The sequence below is a fragment of the Neofelis nebulosa genome, chromosome 5 (genome assembly GCF_028018385.1).
Source record: "Neofelis nebulosa isolate mNeoNeb1 chromosome 5, mNeoNeb1.pri, whole genome shotgun sequence".
NCBI lineage: Eukaryota > Metazoa > Chordata > Mammalia > Carnivora > Felidae > Neofelis > Neofelis nebulosa.
In genome coordinates this window covers 88,192,337-88,220,333 of record NC_080786.1, presented here as the reverse complement: position 1 = coordinate 88,220,333, position 27,997 = coordinate 88,192,337, and the positions used below count along the sequence as shown (strand labels likewise).

The following is a 27,997-nucleotide window of genomic DNA, read 5'->3' as shown; positions in this document are numbered from 1 at the left end:
TCAAAAAACAAAAATGGTATGTACATTGTTTTTATTAGACATAATGCTACTGCACACTTAACAGAGTGTGCTATAGTATAAACATAACTTTTATATGTACTAGGAAACAAAAAAATTCATTTGACTTGCTTTATTGCGGTGGTCTGGAGCCAAACCTGATATTTCTCTAAGGCATACCTATATCTAATTTTAGAACATTTACATCAGCCCTCAAAAACTATGTCCCTGAGGCATCTGGATGGCTCAGTTGGTTAAGTGTCCGACTCTTGACTTTGGCTCAGGTCAGGATGGATGTGAGAGGTGGGGAGAGGAAGTTTTTAAGGATGATTCCCAGGTTTCTGGATGGATAAATAAAAAAGTTTTCTACTGAAACAACTTAGCTAATCTACAATGAAGTCTTATGGATAAAAATTAATTTCCATGTCTTTAACTTTAAATCTTGCCAGATATTTAGAAACATCTAGCCCATTTTGTTATTGTGTTGCCCCAGAAAAAGGAAAAGTGCTATAAAATTTGCCAGTGCCACGATTTCATTAGTGACTCTCACACTCCACAGTGTTTGTGTAACCTATGAGTATCTTTTTTAATATATGAAATTTATTGTCAAATTGGTTTCCATACAACACCCAGTGCTCATCCCAAAAGATGCCCTCTTCAATACCCATTCACCTACCCTCCTCTCCCTCCCATTCCCCGTCACCCCTCAGTTTGTTCTCAGTTTTTAAGAGTCTCTTATGCTTTGGCTCTCTCCCACTCTAACCTCTTTCTTTTTCCTTCCCCTCCCCCATGGGTTTCTGTTAAGTTTCTCAGGATCCACATAAGAGTGAAAACATATGGTATCTGTCTTTTTCTGTATGGCTTATTTCACTTAGCATCACACTCTCCAGTTCCATCCATGTTGCTACAAAGGGCCATATTTCATTCTTTCTCATTGCCACGTAGTACTCCATTGTGTATATAAATCACAACTTCTTTTTCCATTCATCAGTTGATGGACATTTAGGCTCTTTCCATAATTTGGCTATTGTTGAGAGTGCTGCTATAAACATTGGGGTACAAGTGCCCCCATGCACCAGTACTCCTGTATCCCTTGGGTAAATTCCTAGCAGTGTTACTGCTGGGTCATAGGGTAGGTCTATTTTTAATTTTTAGAGGAACCTCCACACTGTTTCCCAGAGTGGCTGCACCAGTTTGCATTCCCACCAACAGTGCAAGAGGGTTCCCGTTTCTCCACATCCTCTCCAGCATCTATAGTCTCCTGATTTCTTCATTTTGGCAACTCTGACTGGCGTGAGGTGATATCTGAGTGTGGTTTTGATTTGTATTTCCCTGATAAGGACCGACGTTGAGCATCTTTTCATGTGCCTGTTGGCCATCCGGATGTCTTCTTTAGAGAAGTGTCTATTCATGTTTTCTGCCCATTTCTTCACTGGGTTATTTGTTTTTCGGGTGTGGAGTTTGGTGAGCTCTTTATAGATTTGATACTAGCCCTTTGTCCGATATGTCATTTGCAAATATCTTTTCCCATTCCGTTGCTTGCCTTTTAGTTTTGTTGACTGTTTCCTTTGCTGTGCAGAAGCTTTTTATCATCATGAGGTCCCAGTAGTTCATTTTTGCTTTTAATTCCTTGCCTTTGGGGATGTGTCAAGTAAGAAATTGCTACGGCTGAGGTCAGAGAGGTCTTTTCCTGCTTTCTCCTCTAGGGTTTTGATGGTTTCCTGTCTCACATTCAGGTCCTTTATCCATTTTGAGTTTATTTTTGTGAATGGTGTGAGAAAGTGGTCTAGTTTCAACCTTCTGCATGTTGCTGTCCAGTTCTCCCAGCACCATTTGTTAAAGAGACTGTCTTTTTTCCATTGGATATTCTTTCCCGCTTTGTCAAAGATGAGTTGGCCATACTTTTGTGGGTCTAGTTCTGGGGTTTCTATTCTATTCCACTGGTCTATGTGTCTGTTTTTGTGCCAATACCATGCTGTCTTGATGATTACAGCTTTGTAGTAGAGGCTAAAGTCTGGGATTGTGATGCCTCCTGCTTTGGTCTTCTTCTTCAAAATTACTTTGGCCATTCGGGGCCTTTTGTGGTTCCATATGAATTTTAGGATTGCTTGTTCTAGCTTCGAGAAGAATGCTGGTGCAATTTTGATTGGGATTGCATTGAATGTGTAGATAGCTTTGGGTAGTATTGACATTTTGACAATATTTATTCTTCCAACCCATGAGCACGGAATGTTTTTCCATTTCCTTATATCTTCTTCAATTTCCTTCATAAGCTTTCTATAGTTTTCAGCATACAGATCTTTTACATCTTTGGTTAGATTTATTCCTAGGTATTTTATGCTTCTTGGTGCAATTGTGAATGGGATCAGTTTATTTGTCTTTCTGTTGCTTCATTATTAGTGTATAAGAATGCAACTGATTTCTGTACATTGATTTTGCATCCTGCGACTTTGCTGAATTCATGTATCAGTTCTAGCAGACTTTTGCTGGAGTCTATCGGATTTTCCATGTATAATATCATGTCATCTGCAAAAAGTGAAAGCTTGACTTCATCTTTGCCAATTTTGATGCCTTTGATTTCCTTTTGTTGTCTGATTGCTGATGCTAGCACTTCCAACACTGTGTTAAACAACAGCGGTGAGAGTGGACATCCCTGCCATGTTCCTGATCTCAGGGGGAAAGCTCTCAGTTCTTCCCCACTGAGGATGATATTAGCTGAGAGCTTTTCATAAATGGCTTCTATGATGTTTAAGTATGTTCCTTCTATCCCGACTTTCTCCAGGGTTTTTATTAAGAAAGGATGCTGAATTTTGTCAAATGCTTTTTCTGCATCGATTGACAGCATCATATGGTTCTTATCTTTTCTTTCATTAATGTGATGTATCATGTTGATTGATTTGCGAATGTTGAACCACCCCTGCATCCCAGGAATGAATCCCACTTGATCACGGTGAATAATTTTTATAAGCTGTTGAATTTGATTTGCTAGTATCTTATTGAGAATTTTTGCATCCATATTCATCAGGGATATTGGCCTGTAGTTCTCTTTTTTTACTGGGTCTCTGTCTGGTTTAGGAATCAAAGTTAATACTGGCTTCATAGAATGAGTCTGGAAGTTTTCCTTCCCTTTCTATTTTTTGGAATAGCTTAAGAAGGATAGGTACTATCTCTGCTTTAAACGTCTGGTAGAACTCCCCTGGGAAGCCATCTGGTCCTGGACTTTTATTTGTTGGGAGATTTTTGATAACTGATTCAATTTCTTCGCTGGTTATGGGTCTGTTCAAGCTTTCTATTTCCTCCTGATTGAGTTTTGGAAGTGTGTGGGTGTTTAGGAATTTGTCCATTTCTTCCAGGTTGTCCAGTTTGTTGGCATATAGTTTTTCATAGTATTCCCTGATAATTGCTTGTATTTCTGAGGGATTGGTTGTAACAATTCTATTTTCATTCATGATTTTATCTATTTGGGTCATCTCCCTTTTCTTTTTGAGAAGCCTGGCTAGAGGTTTATCAATTTTGTTTATTTTTTCAAAAAACCAACTCTTGGTTTCATTGATCTGCTCTGCAGTTTTTTTAGATTCTATATTGTTTATTTCTGCTCTGATCTTTATTATTTCTCTTCTTCTGCTGGGTTTGGGGTGTCTTTGCTGCTCTGCTTCTATTTCCTTTAGGTGTGCTGTTAGATTTTGTAGTTGGGATTTTTCTTGTTTCTTGAGATAGGCCTGGATTGCAGTGTATTTTCCTCTCAGGACTGCCTTCGCTGCATCCCAAAGCGTTTGGATTGTTGTATTTCCATTTTCGTTTGTTTCCATATATTTTTTAATTTCTTCTCTAATTGCCTGGTTGACCCATTCATTCTTTAGTAGGGTGTTCTTTAACCTCCATGCTTTTGGAGGTTTTCCAGACTTTTTCCTGTGGTTGATTTCAAGCTTCATAGCATTGTGGTCTGAAAGTATGCATGGTATGATCTCAATTCTTGTATACTTATGAAGGGCTGTTTTGTGACCCAGTATGTGATCTATCTTGGAGAATGTTCCATGTGCACTCGAGAAGAAAGTATATTCTGTTGCTTTGGGAGGCAGAGTTCTAAATATATCTGTCAAGTCCATCTGATCCAATGTATCATTCAGGGCCCTTGTTTCTTTACTGACCATGTGTCTAGATGATCTATCCATTGTTGTAAGTGGGGTGTTAAAGTCCCCTGCAATTACCACATTCTTATCAATAAGGTTGCTTACGTTTGTGAGTCATTGTTTTATATATTTGGGGGCTCCTGTATTTGGAGCATAGACATTTATAATTGTTAGCTCTTCCTGATGGATAGACCCTGTAATTATTATATAATGCCCTTCTTCATCTCTTGTTACAGCCTTTAATTTAAAGTTTAGTTTGTCTGATATAAGTATGGCTACTCCAGCTCTCTTTTGACTTCCAGTAGCATGAAAGATAGTTCTCCATCCCCTCCCTTTCAATCTGAAGGTGTCCTCAGGTCTGAAGTGAGTCTCTTGTAGACAGCAAATAGATGGGTCTTGTTTTTTTATCCATTCTGATACCCTAGGTCTTTTGGTTGGCGCATTTAGTCCATTTACATTCAGTGTGATGTCTGTAGGTTTCATGCTTGTAGCAATGTCTCTGGTACTTTGTCTCACAGGATCCCCCTTAGGATCTCTTGTAGGGCTGGTTTAGTGGTGATGAATTCCTTCAGTTTATGTTTGCTTGGGAAGACCTTTATCTCTCCTTCTATTCTAAATGACAGATTTGCTGGATAGAGGATTCTTGGCTGTATATTTTTTCTGTTCATCACATTGAAGATTTCCTGCCATTCCTTTCTGGCCTGCCAAGTTTCAGTAGAGAGATCAGTCACGAGTCTTATCGGTCTCCCTTTATATGTTAGAGCACATTTATCCCTAGCTGCTTTCAGAATTTTCCTTGTATTTTGCCAGTTTCATTATGATATGTCGGGCAGAAGATGGATTCAAGTTATGTCTGAAGGGAGTTCTCTGTGCCTCTTGGATTTCAATGCCTTTTTCCTTCCCCAGATCAGGGAAGTTCTCAGCTATTATTTCTTCAAGTACACCTTCAGCACCTTTCCCTCTCTCTTCCTCCTCTGGAATACCAATTATGCGTAGATTATTTCTCTTTAGTGCATCGCTTAGTTCTCTAATTTACCCCTCATACTCCTGGATTTTTTAAATCTTTTTCTCAGCTTCTTCTTTTTCCATAATTTTATCTTCTAGTTCACCTATTCTCTCCTCTGCCTCTTCAATCCAAGCTTGGTCATCTCCATTTTATTTTGCAGCTCATTAATAGGATTTTTTAGCTCCTCCTGGCTGTTCCTTAGTCCCTTGATCTCTGTAGCAATAGATTCTCTGCTGTCCTTTATACTGTTTTCAAGCCCAGTGATTAATTTTATGACTATTATTCTAAATTCACTTTCTGTTATATTGTTTAAATCATTTTTGATCAGTTCGTTAGCTGTCGTTATTTCCTGGAGGTTTTTTTGAGGGGAATTCTTCAGTTTCGTCCTTTTGGATAGTCCCTGGAGTGGTGCGGAACTGTGGGGAACTTCCCCTGTGCTGTCTTGAATAACTTGCGTTGGTGGGCTTGGCCGCAGTCAGACCTGATGTCTGCCACCAGCCCACCGCTGGGGCCACAGTCAGACTGGTGTGTACCTCTCTTCCCTTCTCCTAGGGGTGGGATTCACTGTGGGGTGGCGTGGCCCCTCTGGGCTACTTGCACACTACCAGGCTTGTGGTGCTGGGGACCTGGCATATTAGCTGGGGTGGATCGGCAAGGTACACAGGGGTGGGAGGGGCAGGCTCAGCTCGTTTTTCCTTGGGTGATCCGCTTCGGGAGGGGCCCTGCAGCACCAGGAGGGAGTCAGACCTGCCACCGGAGGGATGGATCCTCAGAAGCACAACATTGGGTGTTTGCATGGTGCAAGCAAGTTCCCTGACAGGAACTGGTTCCCTTTGGGATTTTGGATGGGGGATGGGCGAGGGAGATGGCGCTGGCGAGCGCCTTTGTTCCCCGCCATGCTGCGCTCTGTCATCCAGGGCTCAACAACTCTCCCTCCCGTTGTCCTCCAGCCTTCCGGCTCTCCAAGCAGAGCTGTTAACTTATAATCTTCCAGATGTTAAGCCCCACTTGCTGTCAGAACACACTCCCTCTGGCCCCTCTGCTTTTGCCAGCCAGACTTGGGGGCTCTGCTTTGCTGGCAGGCTGCCCCTCCACCCCGGCTCCCTCCCGCCAGTCCGTGTAGCGTGCACAACCTCTCTGCCCTTCCTACCCTCTTCCGTGGGCCTCTCGTCTAATCTTGGCTCTGGAGAATCCGTTCTGCTAATCTTCTGGTGGTTTTCTGGGTTATTTAGGCAGGTGTGGGTGGAATCTAAGTGATCCACAGGACGTGGTGAGCCCAACGTCCTCCTACTCCGCCATCTTCCCCTCACTGCAACCTATGAGTATCTTAATGAAATTAGCATGTTTTATAAAAGGGCTATAAATAAATTGTTAAACAGAGCAACAGGACCACTTTTGCTGGCTGTTGCTTGCTCAAAGATAAATGGGAAAGAGTTATAATGGTACTAAAAGAAATCCAGTCTTTTCTTTTTTTTTTTTCAAAAATATGAATTTCCCAACTTGGCCCACTAAAAGCTAAGAGAAGCACCAATAACCTAGCAGCAATGAACACAGTGCCTAGGTTGTGGTTTCTAAAAGTTATTCCTCATTAAATGGAACTAGTGCTCCTTGGAAGATTAGCTGATGCCCAAATCTAGGATAGGGTGTATGCTTATTAGCCTGGCACATCCTGCTATACAGAAAAAAGGAAGTAAGGAAGGAAGCTATCAAAAAGCAATGAGACTTGGGGCACCTGGGTGGCTCGGTTAAGTGTTCAACTCTTGATTTCAGCTCAGGTCATAATGTCATGGGTCATGCAGGAATTGAGCCCTATGTCAGGCTCTGTGCTATTAGCATGTAGCCTGCTTGGGATTCTCTCTCTCTGCCCCTCCCTCATTTTGCTCTTTCTCACAATAAATAAAAATAAAACATAAAAAACAAAAAACAAAAAACCAACTAATGAATCTTGCCAAAAGGACTCAGGAACCCACAGAGACAAAGACTCCAACTGGAGTCATTTAAAAACAGTATTCCAAGGCACTTGGGTGGCTGAGTGGGTTGAGTGTCTGACTGCTGATTTCAGCTCTAATCATGATCTCATACAGTTCAAGAGTTTGAGCTACAGTGGGGCTCTGCACTGACAGCATGAAGCCTGCTTGTGATTCTTTCTCTCCCCCTCTCTCTCTCTCTCTCTCTCTGCCCCTCCTGTAACCTTGTGCATGTGCTCTCTATCTCAAAATAAATAAACTTAAAAAAAAATGATTTTCTCTCTCCCCCTCTGCCCCTCCCCTGCTTGTGTGCACACATGCACACATGTGCTCTCTAATTAAAATTTTAAAATAGGAGCACCTGGGTGGCTCAGTTGGTTAAGGATCCGACTTTGGCTCAGGTTATGATCTCTCGGTTTGTGAGTTAGAGCCCCACATCAGGCTCTGTGCTGACAGCTCAGAGTCTGGAGCCTGCTTCAGACTCTGTCTCCCTCTCTCTCTGCCCCTCTCCTACTCATGCTGTCTCTCTCTCTCTCTCTCTCTCTCTCTCAAGAATAAACAAAAAATAATAAAAATAAAATAAAAAATAAAATAAAATACAGTATTATACAGCTTTACCAGAAAGTTCTACTGCTTTTTTTTTTTTTTTTTAAGTTTATTTATCTATTTTGAGAGAGAGAGAGAGAGAGAGAGAGAGAGAGAGAGGGAGGGAGGGAGAGTGTGTTTTTGGGCATGTCCCTGTGTGAGTTGTGTCCATGAACAGGGGAGGGGCAGAGAGAAAGGATCCCAAGCAAGCTCCACACTCAGCAGGGAGCCCAACGAGGAACTCCCTGAGAAGGACTGGATCCCACCACCCTGGGATCATGACCTGAGCTGAAATCAAGGGTTGGATGCTCAACTGACTGAGCTACCCAGGTGCCCTAGAAAGTACTACTGCTTTAAATAAAAAACCAGGATTCTCGGGGTGCCTGGATGGCTCAGTCGATTAGGTGTCTGACTCTTGATTTCAGCTCAGGTCATGATCTCATGGTTTGTCGGATTGAGCCCCACGTCGGGCTCTGCTCTGACAACACCGAAGCTGCCTGAGATTCTTTCTCACCCTCTCTCTTTGCCCCTTCCCAACTCTCGCACATGCACTTGTGTGCTCTCTCTCAAAATAAAGTTTAAAAACTAGGAATCTATACTTTATCAATTTCATTTATAATTTTAAAAACTTGTTCAGATTAGTCTTTCCTTTATATTAGCATGGACTCTAAGTATTAGAAATAAATCTCATAATGCCTGGAATTCTGTTCTATTCGTTACTATACCTCAGGGCCCCATTTATTGAATGAATGAATGGAATTGCTATAGGTAATGAGAGCTAAATAAAATTCAAAGACTATTTTATTTTACTTCAATGTAAAATGTATTTTCTTAAGCTAATATTAATGTCATATAACATTCTTACAGCTGTCTTACCCAGTGTCCTCCATTAATGCCAGAGTGATTCGAGAGAAGACTCGGTTCTGGGTGTGAGAACCAGTCATTGCTTCATTCTGAAAATCAAAAGATTTTAAATTAGAAGGCCAGATGTCTTGAAACTCCCAATAATTTCCATGATTACTTTGACGTATATGTAAAATGTCTCAAGTGTGAGAGGCTCACTTATTCACTTCAAGTAGTGAAATAAATAAGCCTTCCTTAATTAATTAATTAATTTATGTATCTATGTATCTATCTACCTATCTATCTATCATGACAAGACTGAAGCTTAAAGCAAAATCTGCTTTCTGCCTTAAATGACTATATTATGTCCAATTTCCCAGAAATGGCAGACAACCAGCATTTAGAACTCTGATGAATATGAAAATAACTACACATAAGCAGAAATGCTGTAAAAATATTATAATATCTAGACAAAGTAAAGTGAGTGGTTGAGACAGATGCCCACAGAATATTAGAGGGGGTGAATATTGACCTGAATTTAATTAAAAAAAAACAAAACAAAACGCTTTTATAACCTTCAACCTATGATCACAGAAATACACATCAATATATAAAACAAGTATCACAGAATCATAGGATCAAAGAAGTTGCATGAGGGACCTAAAATGCCATCAAAGTCTACTATCTACCCAGTGCTTTAATTCATATCATGTAATTCCTACAGCAGCTCTGATTATTCTTCAAATCCTTATGTTGAATACTGGATGGTCACCTCAAGTACTTTAATATCACTAAAAAAAATAGTTCAAGGATACAAAGTTGATTTCAGAGAAAGGCAACCATTAATGAAATTAATACTCTCACGTTTCTACTGCAAAAATAAATAAATTTTCATGTCTGGTCAATCTACAGTTTTCTTAAGAGAATCACTTAGGAAAATTGCTTAAGGAAAATAAAAGAACTAAAAGTCCCATGGGAGAAACAAGTGTAATGTGTCTTCCATAAGTTTCCATCACTATTATTTTGTGGTCACCTGGATAAGAATGGTCAGCAGAAGCATTAATTTCACTCCTTTGTAATTTTGCTAACTTGTATATAAGCTTAAAAAAATACACACACACACACACACTCTCTCTCTCTCTCTCTCTCTGAGCTAGAAATTCCATTTCCAGGGATTTATCTTTCTCTTTTTTAAAAATTATTTTACTGTTTATTTTTGGGACAGAGAGAGACAGAGCACGAGCAGGCAAGGGGCAGACAGGGAGGGAGACACAGAATCTGAAGCAGGCTCCAGCCTCTGAACTGTCAGCACAGAGCCTGACATGGGGCTCAAACTCACGAACCACAGGATCATGACCTGAGCCAAGGTTGGACGCTTAACAAATTGAGTCACCCAGGCAACCCTATCTTTTCTATTTCTATGTAAATACATTTGACCTTGAGTGAACTTCCTAGTTCTGCTCTCCTGGAAACCTAAAAAAGGTGGAATGTCAACTGTGTCACCAGGCAACAGTGGTGTGATGCCTCAGGACATCACAGTAAATGATGGACTTGGTAAATGAACATGAATACCTGTTGGTAAGCCATAGCTTGGAACATCCCCATGTGCACAGATTCTTATGGGGATGTCACTTACAGAGATCTAGAAGTTATGTCTATGGAACTGTTAAAAATAAATATATTAGTCTTTATTTGAGACATAGTACTTCTAAGCCAGGCTGGTTCTTGCATTCCCCCTTGTATGGCCTTCTGCTCCTATATTTGAGCTGGAGTGCAGAGAGAGAGAGAGAGGCATGAATGACAGCCCCTAGACTGTTGTGTGGAGCACGAAAAAAATGCCTGACTTCTACCATGCTGGCATGCTGTGTCTTGTATCTTTCCAAGTAAATGTTTTTTCAATGACGCTTGTTAGGTCTTGTGAGTCTGAAGGCATGTTTAGTTGAACCTAAGAATACCCACTGAAATGCCACTCCTGAAAGATATCACAGATATAAATAAAGTGCTCATCACAACATTTTTAAAATAATAAATTTTAAAGTGGCTGGCTGGCTCATGGTAGAATGTGTGACTCTTGATCTGGGCATTATAAGTTCAAGCCCCACATTGGATGCAGAGATTACTTAAAAATAAAATCTTAAGACATAAATAAAATAAAAAATTTAAAACACAGTTGTTCATTAACACAGGACTGTTGTTACATTCATATAATGAATCATGTTGGTTTATAATGACTTATCCCTGGGTTTTAATATTTTGTGCAATGGAGCAACAGCAGCTAAATATAAAGTACACTATGACAGCTGAAGATAGCAACAGAGGAATGCTGTGCATGATACCCATTTACTCCATGTTCTTCTACTTGGTTCAATATGGCCAGAGGCTCTTAGAAGTGCTTATTGCATGATTCTAATTTTGTACATTTTGCTCTTGTCCCCATTACTCAATTTAGTCTCTGTTCCAACTACCATTGCTTTTTGTTGTTGTTTAAGGTAAAGAAATATTAGAGTAAATAAAGGAGTTTATTTACTGGAAATATGTTTAAAATTGAGCTAGCACTTTATTGTGACTTACTGCTTTTGTTAGTGGCATGGTATTTGTTTTTCCCATGAGTCTTATTTTTAGTGTTCAATTTTAAAGAGCCTTTTTAGGAAAGCATACACTGCCATTACATCAGGAGCACCTGTACTCCTTGGAAAAATGTCTAAGATATATTATGAAGTGGAAAATTGTTCATTAACATATGAATTCATTTAATGAAAAACCTGTGTGTTAGTGTGTGCATCTCTACATATACATAACATTTCTTGAAGCATATTCAAAAAAACTTAAATAGTGATTACATCTAGGGGCACCTGGGTGGCTCAACTGGTTGAGCATCAGACTTCAGCTCAGGTCATGATCTTGTGGTTCATGAGTTCAAGCCCTACATCGGGCTCGCTGCTGTCAGTGCAGAGCCTGCTTTGGATCCTCTATCTCCCTCTCTCTGCCCCTCTCTCACCTGTACGATCTCAAAAATAAATAAACATTAAAAAAAAAAAGTAGTGATTACATCTAAAAAGCGGGTCTGGAGAGCTGAAGGGGAAAAGAAACTTTAAGTTACCAAATGTTTTTAGGTTTACATAGACCTAATGGAAAAGAAAGGGAAATTGAAAAGAGGGGGAGGATTTATTTTAGTGGCTGCCTATCAAACACTGGAGTTTTAAAAAGAGGCAAGGAGTTAACCAAACAAAACAAAAACAACCCAAGGAGGTCAGTTAACATTCATTCTAGCTCACTACTGATTGGAACTTATTAATGAGAAACTGCTTGTTAAGAGAAAAAAGGGGCAACTGGGGGGCTCAGTCAGTTAAGGGACCGACACCTGATTTTGGCTCAGTTCATGATCTCACAGTTTGTGATATCTGGCCCCAAGATGGGCTCTGCACTGACAGTGCAGAGCCTGCTTGGAATTCTCTCTCTCCCTCTCTCTTTGCACCACCCCAGGTTGCATGTGCACGCTCTCTTTCTCAAAAATAAAACATAAACTTAAAAAAATTACTTTTATTAAAAAAGAATTTCTTTCATTAAAGAAAAAATGCCTAGTAAAATTTTAAAATAAACTGACCTCTAATAACCGCTTTTCCCAATGGTTGAGCTCAGTGCCCATGCCACCTTGATTTTCGAGTTCCATTCCCTCCAGAATTGGACAGTTAAAATGTTTTCGCGCTTCATCCTAAGAATCAGAAAAAAAAATAATAAACCCTACAAAAGTACAATATAATAACGGCAGAGTCTATAACATAGATATGGTAAAGTAGCCATTAAAGAATTACTTTGGTGAGAAGTGAAAACATCTTTTAAAAATATGGTTTTTAATGTAATTAAATATATTTTGATACTATTACATTCCTCTGCTAGTAAATTCTCTTAACATTTTTTCCTCTATTTGAAGATTTTGTCACATATATTTCAAAAAAACTATAGACTAACACGATTGCCATTTATAACTATTATGTCAACAATGTTTTCAATGAAGGGATCAACTGCTCTTATTATAGATATAGTCTTGGAAGAAAAATAAGTTCTTCATTAAAATACAATTTTGCTCATTTGGTTTTTCCTGTCCTTTAGTTAGAAATTTCCAGTGACAGGAGGGGTGCCCTGAGTGGCTCAGTCGGTTGGGTGTCCGACTTTGGTTCAGGTCATCATCTCTCCATTCGTGAGTTTGAGCCCCACATCAGGCTCTGTGCTGACAGCTGAGAGCCTGGAACCTGCTTTGGAGTGTCTCCCTCTCTCTCTGCCCCTGCCCCACTCACACTCTGTCTCTGTCTCTCAAAAATGAATAAACGCTCAAAAAAAAAATTTTTTTTTTAAAGAAATTTTCAATGATAGGAAATATCCCAAGAACAGTGCAAAAATCCACAAGGCAGGGGCACCTGGCTGGCTCAGTCAGTACAGCATGCAACTTTTGATCCTAGGATTGTGAATTTACGTTGGGGGTAGTTTATTTAAAAAATAAGAGGGTGGAATGGTTAATTTTATTAATTAAATGGTTAATTTAATAATAATTAAATGGTAAATTAGTTAGTGGTTAATTTTATTAACCATTGGCTTGGCTAGGCCACAGTGCCCAGATATTTGATCAAACATTATTCTGAATGTTTCAGTAAGGGTGTTTTGGGGTAAGATTAATAATTAAATTAGTAGACTTGAAGTAAAGCAGATTACCCTCCATAATACAGACAGGCCTCATCCAATCAGTTGAAGGCCTTAATAGAACAAAGACTGACTTTTCCTGAGCAGGAAGGAATTCTGCCAGCTTATTGCCCTTGGACTCAAAATGCAACTCTTCCCTGAGTGTCCAGCCTGCTAGCCTACTCCATCAGAGTTTGGAATCTCCAAACCTCCACAATTGCACGAGCCATTTCTTTCAAATAAATTTTCTTCTCTCTCTCTCATTTCTAGCCCTATTTCTTGGGCAACACGTTTTGTTGGCTCTATTTCTTTGGACAACCTTGACTATTATGGACTAGTATTGAAATGATCAGCAATTATACAAATAGTACCAGTCATCCTAAGAGGTATCATAGTAGAGGGACATTGGCTTAAAGCAGTAAGTAGAATGGAGCCATGAGAGTTATTGACAAATTTCCATTTCTTCAGATTTCTCTTGGCTTGTAGCTTTACTGTACTGCCTTTATATTAGTTTCCTTATTATAGGCTCTGAAATTTACTTTTAAGTTCTTCAGCAATAATGATTAGTAGAGAAAAGACCATAAGAAATGAAAAGAGTAGATGGTTCGTGAAACATGAAGTTGGGTAATACATACGACAACACGAGGTGTTACTAGAAGATACACAGTGTGAGGAACTATCTTATTATCTCGAACATTCCATAATCTCTCCACCTTTCGAACTACTTTATCACTCCACTGATATAATCCAAGACTGCAATTAAAGAATAAAAGACAGTCATTTTGCAAATTCATCACAGCTTTAAATAGTGAAAGTATTTATGAACATCAATATGCAATTAAGATATTTGAGTTTACTATATACCAAATACTGCAACATACATGACAACATTTTCTAATCTTTTCAACAACCTGATGAGATTATCATCAATATTGTGCAGATAGAGATGGAAGGGTAGAGAGAGGAAATAACTTCTCAAGTTCACAAAGCTAATACTATGCTCAGATGATGATGAATTACTCCCTTTTAACACAAATTTTGGATAAAACAAAAGCAAGTCCAGAGACATATCCAAGCACATAAGGAAACTTAATAACAACAAAAAACGGCATTTAAAAAAAATGGCATTTTAATTTAGTGGGAAAGTACAATTTATTTATTAACTGTGATGTAACACTGGTTATCCATCTAGAAAAAAGTTAAATCCCTATTTCATCCCATATACAGAAATAAATTCCGAGAAGATGTCAGCAAAGATGGCAGACCTCTGAAAATTCTCTGTTCTTGAAAGCAGTGAGAAAAGTGGCAAAATGCCTAATCAACTTTTCAGAACTTTGGAAATTAACAAAGGCTTTCAGCAATCCAGGAAGCATTAAAAGAAAAAAAAGGATAGGAGTGCCTGGGAGGCTCAGTCAGTCAAGCGTCCGACTCTTGATTTCAGCTCAAGTCATGATCATGAGATCGAGCCCCTCACTGCTAGTGTGGAGCCTGCTTGGGATTCTCTCTCTCCCTCTCTCTCTCTGCCCCTCCCCTGCTCTTGCATACACACTTTCTCTCAAAATAAACAACAAAAAAATTGTTTAAAAAACAGATAAATCTCAGTAAGAACTGCAAGCTTTGTGGCATTTTCCCATGCCTTGGCAGCCCTGAAAACTAACAGCCCGCAATCACAGTAAAAACCAGCAAACCTGGCAGCCACTATAGAGGTGGTAGAATGGGGGTGACTGGAAGAACACATTAAAAACAGCCCCCATAATCCAACTCTATCTACAAGAAACACAGTTCAGACTCAAGGACACACATAGGTTGAATGTAAAAGAATTAAACAGATAATACCATGCAAACAGTACTCAAATGAGAGCTGGAACGACTACACCAGTATCAGACAAAATAGACCTTAAAACAAAAGTTGTTAGTAGAAATAAAGAGGGACGTTCTATAATGATGAAAAGGTCAATCCACCCAGAAGATATAATAGTTATAAACATATATATACCTCACAAAAGAACCCCAAAATACATGAAGCAAAAATAAATTCCAAATGAATAAAAGCTATGAATGTAAAAAATTGAAATAATTTACTAGAAGACAGGAGAATATTTTTATAATCATTGGAGGGAAGGAATTTCTCAAGCAACAGAAGAAAAAAATAGATGACTTTAATGATATAAAAATTTTAAATTTTTCTATGAAAAAAATATTATAACGAAATAAGATAACTAAGTGGGACAAATATTTGCAATGAACATGAAAAAGGATTACTATCCCCCAATTATAAAGTACTCTTACAAAATCACTAGAAAAGGAAAAATAACCCAGGACTGGACAAAAGATATAAATAGGCTGTATACAAGTACAGAGGAAATTCAAATGGCTGAAACCTCAGTAGTAGTCCTAGAAGTATAAGATACCATCTTTTACTCTCAGATTGGCCTTAAAAAAAAAAAAAATCTATAATATCCACTACTGGTAAGCATTTATATATCATTGGTGGGATATAATGACATCATTTATAATGGACATTAATTTTGATTTTTCCCCATAATCCATATCATTTTTTTCTGGCTTTTTTTCCCCCTAGATTACCTCAATCATCAACCCTATGAATCTCTCATTTTCACCAATAAAACAGAATAGAAAGAGGCTATATTTTCCCACTATTATTTTACGGAAATTTTAAACATACAAAATGTTGACAAAACTGCAAAGAGCACAGCTGCAGATCTAATAATCTTCACTTCGATTCTGCAATTAACATTTTGTTTTATTTGTGTGTGTGTATGTGTGTGTGTGTGTGTATGTTGCCATATATCTGTTCATCTATCTATGCCTTGAAGATGCTATTTTTAATTCTTTTGATCTTTCTCCATAGCAAAGTAATGTTTAAACATCCATAGTGATCAAAGCCAGCAAGAAAACAGCTTTTACCTTATTAATAACTCCAAATATTCTCTTCATCATCTACATTTCAAGACAAATAGTTTCTCCAAATAAATAGGTTAGGGACAAATCCAACTCTTCATGTGTCTATCAACTGAATTTCCTATCATTCTATTATCTCCATTCATACTGTAAGATTTGCTGCTTTTGAGGAATATCCTGAATACCAGAAAGTACTGCAAATTATGAGCTTAAGAATAGTTCTTTTTTAATATTTATTTATTTACTGAGGGGGAAGAGGGGAAGAGAGAGGGAGAGGGAGGGAGGGGGAGAGAGCAGGACCATGAGTGGGGAAGGAAGAGAGAGGGAGAGAGAGAATCCCAAGCAGGTCCCACACTCAGCACAGAGCCCAACATGGGGCTCAATCTCACAACTGTGAGATCATGACCTCAGCCGAAATCAAGAGTTGGACGCTTAACCCACTGAGCTACCCAGGCGTCCCTTAACAAAAGTTCTTATGTGTGGGTATCTCTTTCTTCCTTAACTAAATCACTATGTAGGTGATGCCTATCTCATCATTTATGTTTCTCATAAAGACCAAAATTCTTAGGAAAGACCAGACTCCTCCTACACCACCAAATGAACACAAACTATTTAAAGAAGGAAAATATCTATGTCCAATTAGAATTTGTTTCTTCACATGTACTCTAAAAAATATGATGAATAAAGTATTATCTGCTTCAATATTTAATTCTAGCTATTTTAATAGAAATCTCTGTAATTAAAGTAAAATATATACAAAGTAAACAAATTTGAAGTATAAGAATTAATGTTTTTTTTTTTTGAGGTGAGGGTGGAGCAGAGAGAGAGGGAGAATCCCAACCAGGCTCCACACTGTCAGCACAGATCAAGCGGAGCTTGATCTCACAAACCTCAAAATCATGTCCTAAGCCAAAACCAAGAGTCAGCTACTTAACCGACTGAGCCACCCAGGCACTCCAGGATTAATTAATTTTTAATTCCACATCCATATACCACTAATCTGATAAACATATGGAACAGTATAAGCACCCCCAGAAGGTTTTCCTGTGCTTCTTTCCAATCTATACTCAACTTCTCAACTTGTAGGTCATTTAACAGCTTGGCCCCTCTAGTAAAACCACTCATCTTTATCATTGCTCTTTTTTAAAAACTACACAAATGGACTGACTTCTTTTGCTCAACATTAGATCTGTGATATTCATATATGTTATTGCATGTAACAATAGTATATTCTTTTTTAGTGCCTTGTAGTTTTCAATTATATGAATATATCATAATTTATTTATCCATTCTACAACAACAAAACTGCCATGAACATTCTTGTGCTTATCTTTTTGTGGACATATGCTCTTAGAGATTTATATTTTATATAAATGAATGCAAATGGTTACAGATCTGTGACTGATACACTATAAAAAATTCTTGACACTTTTTTTTTAGTGTTTCTTAGTATTATTCATTTTAGGCCCTAACCCTCTAGATCACTGCTAATATGTTGTACTAAATACAGTATCAGTTTACATGTAAATATTGCCATGATAGGTGATAATTATTTAAAAAAACAAAATATAGAGGCACCTGGATGGCTCAGTCAGTTAAGCTTCCGACTTTCGCTCATCATTTCACGGTTCATGAGTGTGAGCCCCACTTCCGGCTCTATGCTGACAGCTTAGAACCTGGAGGCTGCTTCAGATTCTGTGTCTCCCTCCCTCTCTCTCTCTGCCCTTCTCCACTCATACTCTATCTCAAAAATAAACAATAAACAAACAAACCAAAATATAACCAACTCATATTCTCCCATGGCCTGACTATACTGTACAGCAACACAAGTTACAATGTGGTGGAAAAGAGCTCTGCTGGCAAGAAGATTCCTGGCTCTTTGGGCAAGTCACTTAAGTTTTCTGCATCTTAACTGCTTCATCTCTAAAATGAAAGGGTAAAGCTAAATGGCCTCTTTTATCCTGTTTTAATAGCTATAGTTTTTTTAGGCTAGCCATGAAGCCACTATTATTTATGGCAACTATCATGCCATGAGTCTCAGATTCTAGTCTTAGCACCCTCCTAAAAGAGAAGAACAAGAACAAAAAATAACAAATACCTATAATTAAAAGGTGGGAGACCATCTGCAAATCTTGAAGTTAGAGGATTTCCATCTTTATCATGGTAGAATGCAAATAGGCCAGCAGAGAAACCCTATAAAAAAAATTCAAAATGTCTCAGAGTGAAAAATATCAAGTCTGACTATATACATCATAACATGGTGCTATCAAAAGAGAACACTCATATAACCTTGTAAAAGCACCCAGCCAATACTTCTACTGAAATATGTCATATATTGGAATTGGAAAAAAATTAAGTATTCCATCTAATGAATTTTAAATTTCAATTACTTGAAGGAATTGTAAGTTAAGAAATCCAAAGTAATAGTGACAACATTCTTTGGTACTGGCATAAATAAGAAATTTGTTTAAGAATATATTTACCACAGTCGATCCTCTTCACATGAACTCATTACATAAACTCTATAATTGCACCCAGGGTATATTACCATTGAGAACAACTGACAATACAGTTTAGAAGTAGGAGGTGGACAATCAAGTGTGCTCCCTAAGAGCACTCAAAAAATTCAGTCTTTGATCCAAAAGTACACACACTTAATACATATTTGTACTTAAAAAGACTGGAAGTGTGTGTGCATGTGTGTATGTACACTTAGGAAAAAAATAATGGAAACATATATCATAATGTTAACTGTGGTTCTTCTGATGGTAGGGTAATGTATAAAATAACTCATAATACCCTAATTTTTTTACAATATGAATTTGTTACGTTTATAGTCACAATTTAAATACTATTTTTTTCAGAACCACTAATTAAACATTCCTTCAATGTTCAAGAAACTTAAAAAGGAGTTTATAATTTTGTTAATAAATGATGCTAAAGCACCGTTATGCCTTGGAATTATCTAAATTATATGTGGGTAACATTTCATTAATAAAAATGAATACATTTTATGTATACATGGAAAGACTGGAAATTTCCCTCAATTATTTTATTCTTTACAATATATACAAATAAGTAAAACAATTTAACTTATAAAGCATTACCACATTCAAGAAGAAGGTATTGCTATCAATCATTCTAAATTACTGAATTAAATACTATTTTTAAGTCTTTAATTTAACTTTAATGAGATAATGGATACTTCACATAAAGGTATTAAAATTCCTGTTCTCTATCCTTCACCTCCCAAAATAGATGAGAAAATAGGCAAAAAAAAAAAAAAAAATTATTGCCATTTGATATCTATTTCATTAGTGAGATTTCTTTTCTTGCTCTTTCCTAATCTAATACCTAAAACAAAACACTTATGTGACTACTTCTTTATGTATGTTTCATACATTGAGAATATGCTATAGCTCATATCCAAATAACTAACAATCAGAAACGATCACTTAATTAATCAATTTCTTTGGCAAATTTCTTTGCTTACACAACTGTGGCCTCTGTGTCATTCAAAGCTTGCCAAAATGATTAATGGAATCCAGGTTATTCTTTTATTCCTGAATTTCTTCTTCTTTTTTAATCTCTGAAGATGCAAAGGACACTTAATTGAGTCCGCTAAGAAAATCGAAATAGCTTTCAATATACAATTCACTGAAGTTATACAAAGCTTAAAATAGTGTAATTTGCCTCATCCTTTATAATATTCTAAATATACATTTTTTCCCACTGTATCAGCTTGAACATTTTTCTAAGCACTCACATTTCAGAAGGTTTATTCGGTATTCAAAGCACCACAGGTAAGTGTAACTGATAGTTATGAACATACAAAACTTTATGGGGAATCTGTGTTAAACATTTAATTCTTACCATCTTCCAGGATAGGCTTTGAGACTTAAGTTAATATTTAAAATTTCTTAGGTTTTTACAGTTTTTAAAATAATTCAAATATATAAAAAGTAAAAAAAATTATCCATAACAGAAATTTATGTATCCTCTTTAAGGCTATTTAAGATGTTAGTTTACCATATTTTCGGCCAACTTTTAAGAAATAAAACACTGCAGAGTAAATATTACTGAAGCTCCATTACCTAATCCTTTCTCCTCCTTCTTTTCCCAGAGGTAACCACTACACCTTGAAGTCACGTGTATAACTTTCTTTTTTTTAAATGTTTATTTGAGGTGGCGGGGAGGGAGAGAGACGGAGGGGCAGAGAGAAAGAGTGAGAGAGAGAGAATCCCACTGTCAGTGCAGAGCCCAATCCAGGGCTCGATCCTATGAACCGAAATGTGAGATCATGACTAGAGCTGAAATCAAGAGTCAGATACTTAACTGACTGAGCCACTCAGGTGTCCCAATGTACATAACTTTCATGCATTCTTTTATAGTCAATGGTATCTAGCTTTGAGACCCTCTGACTGCTAAAGTAAGTCTGAATACCTTCTTATACATGACTCAGCCAACTGTTTTTTTTTCTTTTCTGAATTGCCTGTTCATAACCTAATTTATCTCATGCCTGGGATCTCTGCATTCATGTTCATTTATATACCACATTTAAAATCTGCTGTTTCTCTCTGGTTCTCTCAACATCAAGTATCTATAGTTTTTAGCTCTTAGGAAGAATGAGTCTTGTTTCACCTCAATTAGCAGGTTCAGCTTACTTTTTTAAAAAATAAAAGAAAAACAGAGAATTCATTTTAGAATATTCTTACTTGAAGGATATAAATGTCTGGTTACATAGGTGTTTCAGTGAGTTATGTAATGTATTTGCTGATTTAAAGACTGAGGCTTGCATATTAAAGTCATACATGATAGCTCACTAAGACTAATAAATAAGGGTGCTTGGGTGGCTCAATTAAGCACCTGCCTCTTGATTTTGGCTCAGGTCATTATCTCATGGTTTGTGAGTTCAGGCCCCATGTCTGGCTCCACACAGACAGAGTGGAGCCTGCTTGGGATTCTCTCTCTCTGTCCCCTTCTTCCCTGCACACACACACTCTCTCTCTCTTTCTCTCTCTCAAAAATAAATAAATTTAAAAAAAGACTAATAGATAACTGCCACTAATTTTATTATACCTTACTATATACAGCATGGTGCTATAGGATTTCTGTTTTGTCTTAATCTCCAAGAAAAAACTCCACTGTACTATGTACTACTGTTCTCTTCATTTTAACAGATGAAACTGAGGCTTATGAAGCTAAATAATTTGCATAAGATCCCAAATATTTTTAGTGGTAGAGCTAAGAAGACTCACACCCCTAAATCTGTGTGATCTATTGTCTCTCAATCACTGCATTTTACTGCCATCTATTTTCTAAATACATAAATGGCATCAAGAAACCATTTCCTAGGGTTTTAGATAACTTTTTAATTTCCCAGATATATTATAAAAGTTCACTATTTTGGACAAATTGGGGAAAAGGAAGGAGGGGTTCTGAATCAGTGTATGTAAATTTTAGAATGCCTAAGCAGACCGAGAGGACTTTTGAAATCAGACCTCTGCAGTAAGATCTAGAATTAGCATATCAGTTATCACTTTACAGGAAAGTGAATTTTTCTAAATTACTAAGTTGTTTTTTTTTTTAATTTTTTTTAACGTTTATTCATTTTTTGATACAGAGACAGAGCGTGAGTGGGGGAGGGGCAGAGAGCGAGGGAGACACAGAATCCGAAGCAAGCTCCAGGCTCGGAACTGACAGCACAGAGCCCGATGCGGGTCTCGAATTCACGGACCGTGAGATCATGACCTGAGCTGAAGTCGGACGCTTAACCTACTGAGCCACCCAGGCGCCCCACTAAGTTTTTTTTCTTAAGAACAGTAATCATTTTCTCAAAAATCCTATTACTAGAGACCTAGTCATCTAGGTTTTACTGACATAAATCTTAAGAGTCCAAAATTTAACGTATATATCAAAATAACAGCATAATAAACAGAAAATTAACGCATGAAGGAAAGAACAGTAATTAACAGCAAAATTTACCAGGGCATGAATAATCTCATGTTTTACTGTGGACAGCATCCCAATAAACTCCTGAGGCTGGGTAGAGATCATATTTGGACACAGGTTAGCATATCCTGCTATTGGCCTGTTAAAATAGACATTGAATTTTTTATTATATTCCAGAAAAATCGGTATTATGATATTTACTAACTTATACTTTTCTAAAAAAAAAAAAAACAAAAACAAAAAAAAAAAACAAAACAAAAAACTGACCAGGTCAGAAAAATCTTTGCTAAATATCAAATGTCATTTTATACCATAATATCTAACTCACTATCTTATACTTTCAAGACATATACCTTTGTTTTCCTATGGTGTGGCCAATTAGCACCTGTCCTCACAAAAGTAAAGTTAATGTACACTTAAGTGTGAACTTGTAAAATATGTCAACATATACCAAAAGATAAGAATGGACTGAAAAACTTAAATTCTAACATGTTTTACTTGCAAAATCCATATCTGATTTCAGCATTTCACTACATTTATAGGCACATGGGATGAGCAGGTAGGTGGAGAGGGACGCTAGGTATACAATAGGATAATAAGCACATCATTCAGGTTGTTCAACCTTCTTATGCCCATCTTGCTATTCCCTTTCTCTGCCTGAACACTACCTTCATTCACATACAGATTTTTTATCTTCCCATCATCTTCTTTCATATTCTATACTTTCTAGAATCTATACAGTTCTATCACTTTCTGAGCCTAGAACCTGAGAGTCCAAGACCTGACTAGTACCCAATATAATTCAGTTAGTTACACCATGTACCTACCTGTCTTTCAAAAGCTGTGGCAAACAGACAACAGTAAGGACTCCAATGTCCTTTCTCCCACCACTACCTCAACATTTTATCACAGAAATACCAAAAACTCACCAAAATGTAATCACCTTATACAAAGTAACATTTGCCTTAAGTAAAAAACATATGGTATATTTTGTTCATACTTGAAAACAACAGACTTACACTCAGAAAATAATTCACTTACCAAAACATTGCCACAGTGACCTCTAAAATATAAAATGGATATCACTGCCAGGCTTAAAATCCATCAGGGACTTCCTACAGCATTTAGAATAAAACATCCCTGTCTGCCTCTCCAATGCATTTCCTTTAGTTCTCATCTTCAAAAACAGCGTCCACTGAAGTGGCTTCTACCAAACAACAGGCACACATGGATTTTTCCTAACCTAAGTCTTCCTCAAACTCTTTATCTGGCTGAAGCCCATCAATGTTCAGGTTACACCTAAAGTTTCACTCTTTCCAAGAGGCCGTCTGTGCTTAATTAATCTAAATTATGTTTCCCCCTTTGTTCTCTTTTATGCTATAGCACCCTTTTTTTCCCTATAAAGTATTGATCCTATTTTGAAATCACATTTATTTCTAAGTATATTTAATATCTGCCTGCCTCTGTAATTCCTATGTTCCATGAATGAGGCAGGTACATGGGTCTATTTTGTTCACTTAGTCTGCAAACACCATATTAGGCATTCAAGTATTCTTTGAATGAATTAATATGGCAGTTTTGAAGGAACGTTTCTCTTTCATCAAAAAGATTAAGAAAGAACAACTGCAGGGGCGCCTGGGTGGCGCAGTCGGTTAAGCGTCCGACTTCAGCCAGGTCACGATCTTGCGGTCCGTGAGTTCGAACCCCGCGTCAGGCTCTGGGCCGATGGCTCGGAGCCTGGAGCCTGTTTCCGATTCTGTGTCTCCCTCTCTCTCTGCCCCTCCCCCGTTCATGCTCTGTCTCTCTCTGTCCCAAAAATAAATAAAAAACGTTGAAAAAAAAATTTAAAAAAAAAAAAAAAAAAAAAAAAAGAAAGAACAACTGCAGATACTGCTCTTTCTTCCAACATCAACATGCTCCTCAGAAAAAAACAATTCTTTTCCCAGATATATGAGTAGCTTCAATTTCACTGATACAAAGAACATTTACTCTTTTAGTTACTCATTTATATCAAATGTGAACCAAAAGCTAAAGTGCTTTAAGAAAACATAACAGCAGTGCAAAAAAACCTGAAATATGAAATTAGGTTATGGGATTCTCATCTGTGTGAAGATTCCTGTGCTGGATTCTCTCACCAAAAGACAACTAGATACTTTAGGTGTTTTCAGCATTGTCAGATGCTGAAAGGAGATGAACTACTCCAGACACATCTCAACCTGGGATTTTATATTCCTGTCCCCATTTTCCAAAGGAAGCCATTCCCTTCCTAATACATAAGGTTCACTTTAATGTGTCTTTTAAGAAAAGTAGTAAAAGCTCATTGTAAAAAGTTATATATCCAAATAACATAGATATGTATAAAGAAAAACATGAAAATTCCAGTTTACAACCTACCCCCCTACAGAGGTAACTGCTACTAACAATTTGCCCAGAACTGAAGGGTTTCCCAGGATTTTCAGACAGGGAAGTCTTGGCCAAACTGGGATGGTTGGCAATTGTAATTATTTCTTTTTCCTTAGCACATTCAAGTATGTGTAATATACACACACACACACACACACACTCACTTAAACATGTAATCATATTATGTACATTGTTTTACAATATTGTTTGAAACTCAACAGTATTTTGAAAATGAGATTGTGTGTGTGTGTGTGTGTTCACAATCCATACAGTTTAGTTCAAATTAAGATAACCACTATTTTGCAGCACCACCATTATGAAGGATTATTTCACAAAGACATCTACGTTAAGAAAGTATCTCATTTTATGAAGTAACTTAATTTATCATTCATTTAGCACTTCAAAATACCACATTTCCTGAGACATACTGAGACACTGTTAATTATAAAATATCATAAGTTTAATTATACCTTCTCAGAAAAAAGGAACTCTATTAAACACATGTATTTTTATAAACACTGGTATGTGTGTGTGTGTGTATGTATATATATATATATATATGTATATATATATATATATGTATACATATATATATATGCAAAAACATAGCACTTTATTCAATCATTTGACTCTAAGCTTTCCCAACACTTAGAAGCTAATGAGTTTTTAGATTTCAGATCATCAGTTACACAGCATCATGGTAATAGACTGTTCCTCATAATCCATGATGCTCATTTTGACCTCTTTACCACCTTTGGGACTGACAGTATAATTCTGTAGCATATACCAGTGTTTCCTTTGTATTGCCTACTTGGTTCAACTAATAATTTCATTTTTTTCCTTAAATGAATACACATCAATAGAAGTCAAACAGTTCTTTAAAGTCAGCTAGTCTTGATAGACAGAGGAACCTTCAAGACCTCAGCAATGGTCCTATGTACATATGAAATGGTCACGTTAATTCTCCTAAATTTGAGAATGTTACAATCTATTCTGACATACGACAATTTCTACTGCCTTTGATTTGTCTGGAGTGTGACAGGCAACCTTCTACATATATAATAACATTTCATTTCAAGCCTGCTTCACTTGGAAAATTTTTAAAAATCTTTTGTAAATAAATAAGAGGCCTCTAAATTTTTTAAGTGATAATTTATCTAAGTGAAGGACATGGCAAATTATATGACAATTAGAGAAATACTTATTTTAGCACAGAAGTGCTAAAATTAAAATTCAAATTGTTTCCTTAGAGAGCTATTTACTTCCAAAGAAAATTCTCTGGACAATACTTTTTCTTTAGAGTTGGTACTGACATTACTATATGAATAATAGTTCTATCACCTGACATTTTCTCCCCACTCCCCCATCCAAGCGCTGTACAGTTTCTTATTATTGGAGGCAATCTGGAAAATGCAAACTTCTTGTACTCTTAACACTTAGAACCTGTGTTAAGAGTTTCCATAATTAGGTCTTAGAGAATAAGTCTCTGGGGAAAGTTTACCTGTCCATTTTTGCTTCCTGCTGACAATAGGCTGCATAAGAGATGATGTTTTCACGGCTGCACCTCTCGGTGGCCAGAGCACCAACATATAGAACAAAGTCTGCATCCCGGACGCCTTCTTGGTCTTGCACACCTACTGCTAAACAGGACCACTTACCCCCACGGCAGACCCTGCATCTCTGTGCCATGGCAAGCAAAAGAAAATCAGACCAGAGACAAGATTAGCTGTAGGGACTTTTAATGTATAGTGAATCCAGACTCTAAATTCATATGATTTAACTTTTATTTATTATCCCTCAACTTTTGCCAAATCCATTCCTCCCTCTACTCAGTTCCTATCTCTAATTTTGAATTTGCTTCACTAAAATTTCTACTTTATGTAAAATGATTATAATCTACATATAATAAACATAATCTAATCCATAATGTTAATTAAAACAACTGTTATTTATAAAGGACAGCCAACCTGGACACAAAAAAAGACAGAAAAAGTTTTAAACTTTGAAACTAACTGACAATTACAATGGACTTCCTTGTACTTCTCTTTTTCAACTTCCTGTAAATGTATAGTTATTTCAAAATTAACTAATAAAAACATTTTATCTATGGAAATATATTTTCTATTATAAAGTAATTCATGTAGTTAGTTAAAAATTCATATAATACAAACAAAAAGTTAGTCATCTTTACCTTTTAAAGATGAGTTTAAAGGTAAAGTCACCTCAACATTACCCTTAATTTCTAGTTTTCTAATCAATTCTGTGCCCTTGTAACATCTGCTTTTTAGAAAACTTCTCTCAAAGTTCTAAACAATTATAATTTCCAAATTTATAAATAAAAAAAATCAGTGAATTGTGGGGGTTTTCTTAGGTGTAAGTGATGCTTATAAAGAGAAGAAAAAAAAATCCCCATTTTATTACATTGTTTACTCTTATGTCTCTAACACATCTATTTATAATTACTTTAACCTATTAAAGTTGATGTTACATAAAGTTATGATCTTTAGCGGTGCCTGTATGACTCAGTCAGTTAAGCATCTGACTTTAGCTCAGGTCGTGATCTTAGGGTTCATGAGTTTGAGCCCAGCACTGGGCTCTCTGCTGTTAGCACAGAGCCTGCTTCAGATCCTGTCTCCCTCTCTCTCTGTCCCTGCCCTGCTTACTGTCCCTCTCAAAATAAATAAATAAACTTGAAAAAATTCTCTAAAAACAAAAAATTGTGATTTTTAAGCATTCTTTTCCATGATCACTCATGCATTAAAAAAAAAAAAAAAAAATCACAGGCTCTGTGCTGATGGCTCAGAGCCTGGAGCCTGCTTCTGATTCTGTTTTCCTCTCTGCCCCTCCTCCGCTCATGTTCTGTCTCTCTCTCTCAAAAATAAACTAAATTTAAAAAAAAAAATTTTTTTTTTAATCAGGCTCTCCCCCCGCCACCCCCAAGAAGATAAGTAGCAAAATTTGGAAAAGCCAAGAGAATTAAAAACAAACAAAAATACCTTAGAAAAAAAGCAAAGAAATGTGTCTTAAAATGTCTCTAAATTTCTTGGGAAAAAAGCTGGATATGTAATTAAGAAGTTGTTTTAATTTTCAAACATGTCCCTAAAACATTTTATACTGAAGAAATTTGAGAAAAGAAATGAAAGCTGAATAAGTTAGTTGTATTAGTGCCAAAATATAGGGGTCCAAAAAGCCTTACTGAGCTTCAAAAAACTTAATAAAAAATTACGAAGTAAACTTGAGTTAAACATATGCTTAATTTTGGTTACTAGGTAAATGTTCAGTAACACATTCATTTCTGGAAGTAGCTAGAGAACACAGTTCAACAGAGAAAAACAGCTATAGCAATAATCATATTTTCATACTAACTTCAAAAAAAATTTTCTTTCAATATTTACTTTTTGAGAGAAAGAGAGACAGAGCATGAGTGGGGGAGGGGCACAGACAGAGGGAGACACAGAATCCGAAGCAGGCTCCAAGCTCTGAGCTGTCAGCACAGAGCCCCATGCGGGGCTCGAACT

The 27,997-nt window shown here is 37.0% G+C and overlaps 1 protein-coding gene across 9 annotated transcripts in view; it reads right to left on the bottom strand.

Moving 5' to 3' along the window:
• LMLN (leishmanolysin like peptidase) overlaps positions 1-27,997 on the bottom strand; it is a 139,415-nt gene that overhangs the window by 90,432 nt on the left and 20,986 nt on the right. For all 9 annotated transcript variants that reach the window (XM_058731058.1, XM_058731053.1, XM_058731052.1 and 6 more), the window contains exons 6-11: positions 25,981-26,159; positions 22,110-22,215; positions 18,223-18,317; positions 13,838-13,955; positions 12,133-12,240; positions 8,562-8,638 (exon numbers count right to left, since the gene is read on the bottom strand). In XM_058731058.1, the coding sequence (XP_058587041.1) occupies positions 8,562-8,638; positions 12,133-12,240; positions 13,838-13,955; positions 18,223-18,317; positions 22,110-22,215; positions 25,981-26,159 (683 nt within the window). The remainder of the gene's footprint in view (positions 1-8,561; positions 8,639-12,132; positions 12,241-13,837; positions 13,956-18,222; positions 18,318-22,109; positions 22,216-25,980; positions 26,160-27,997) is intronic.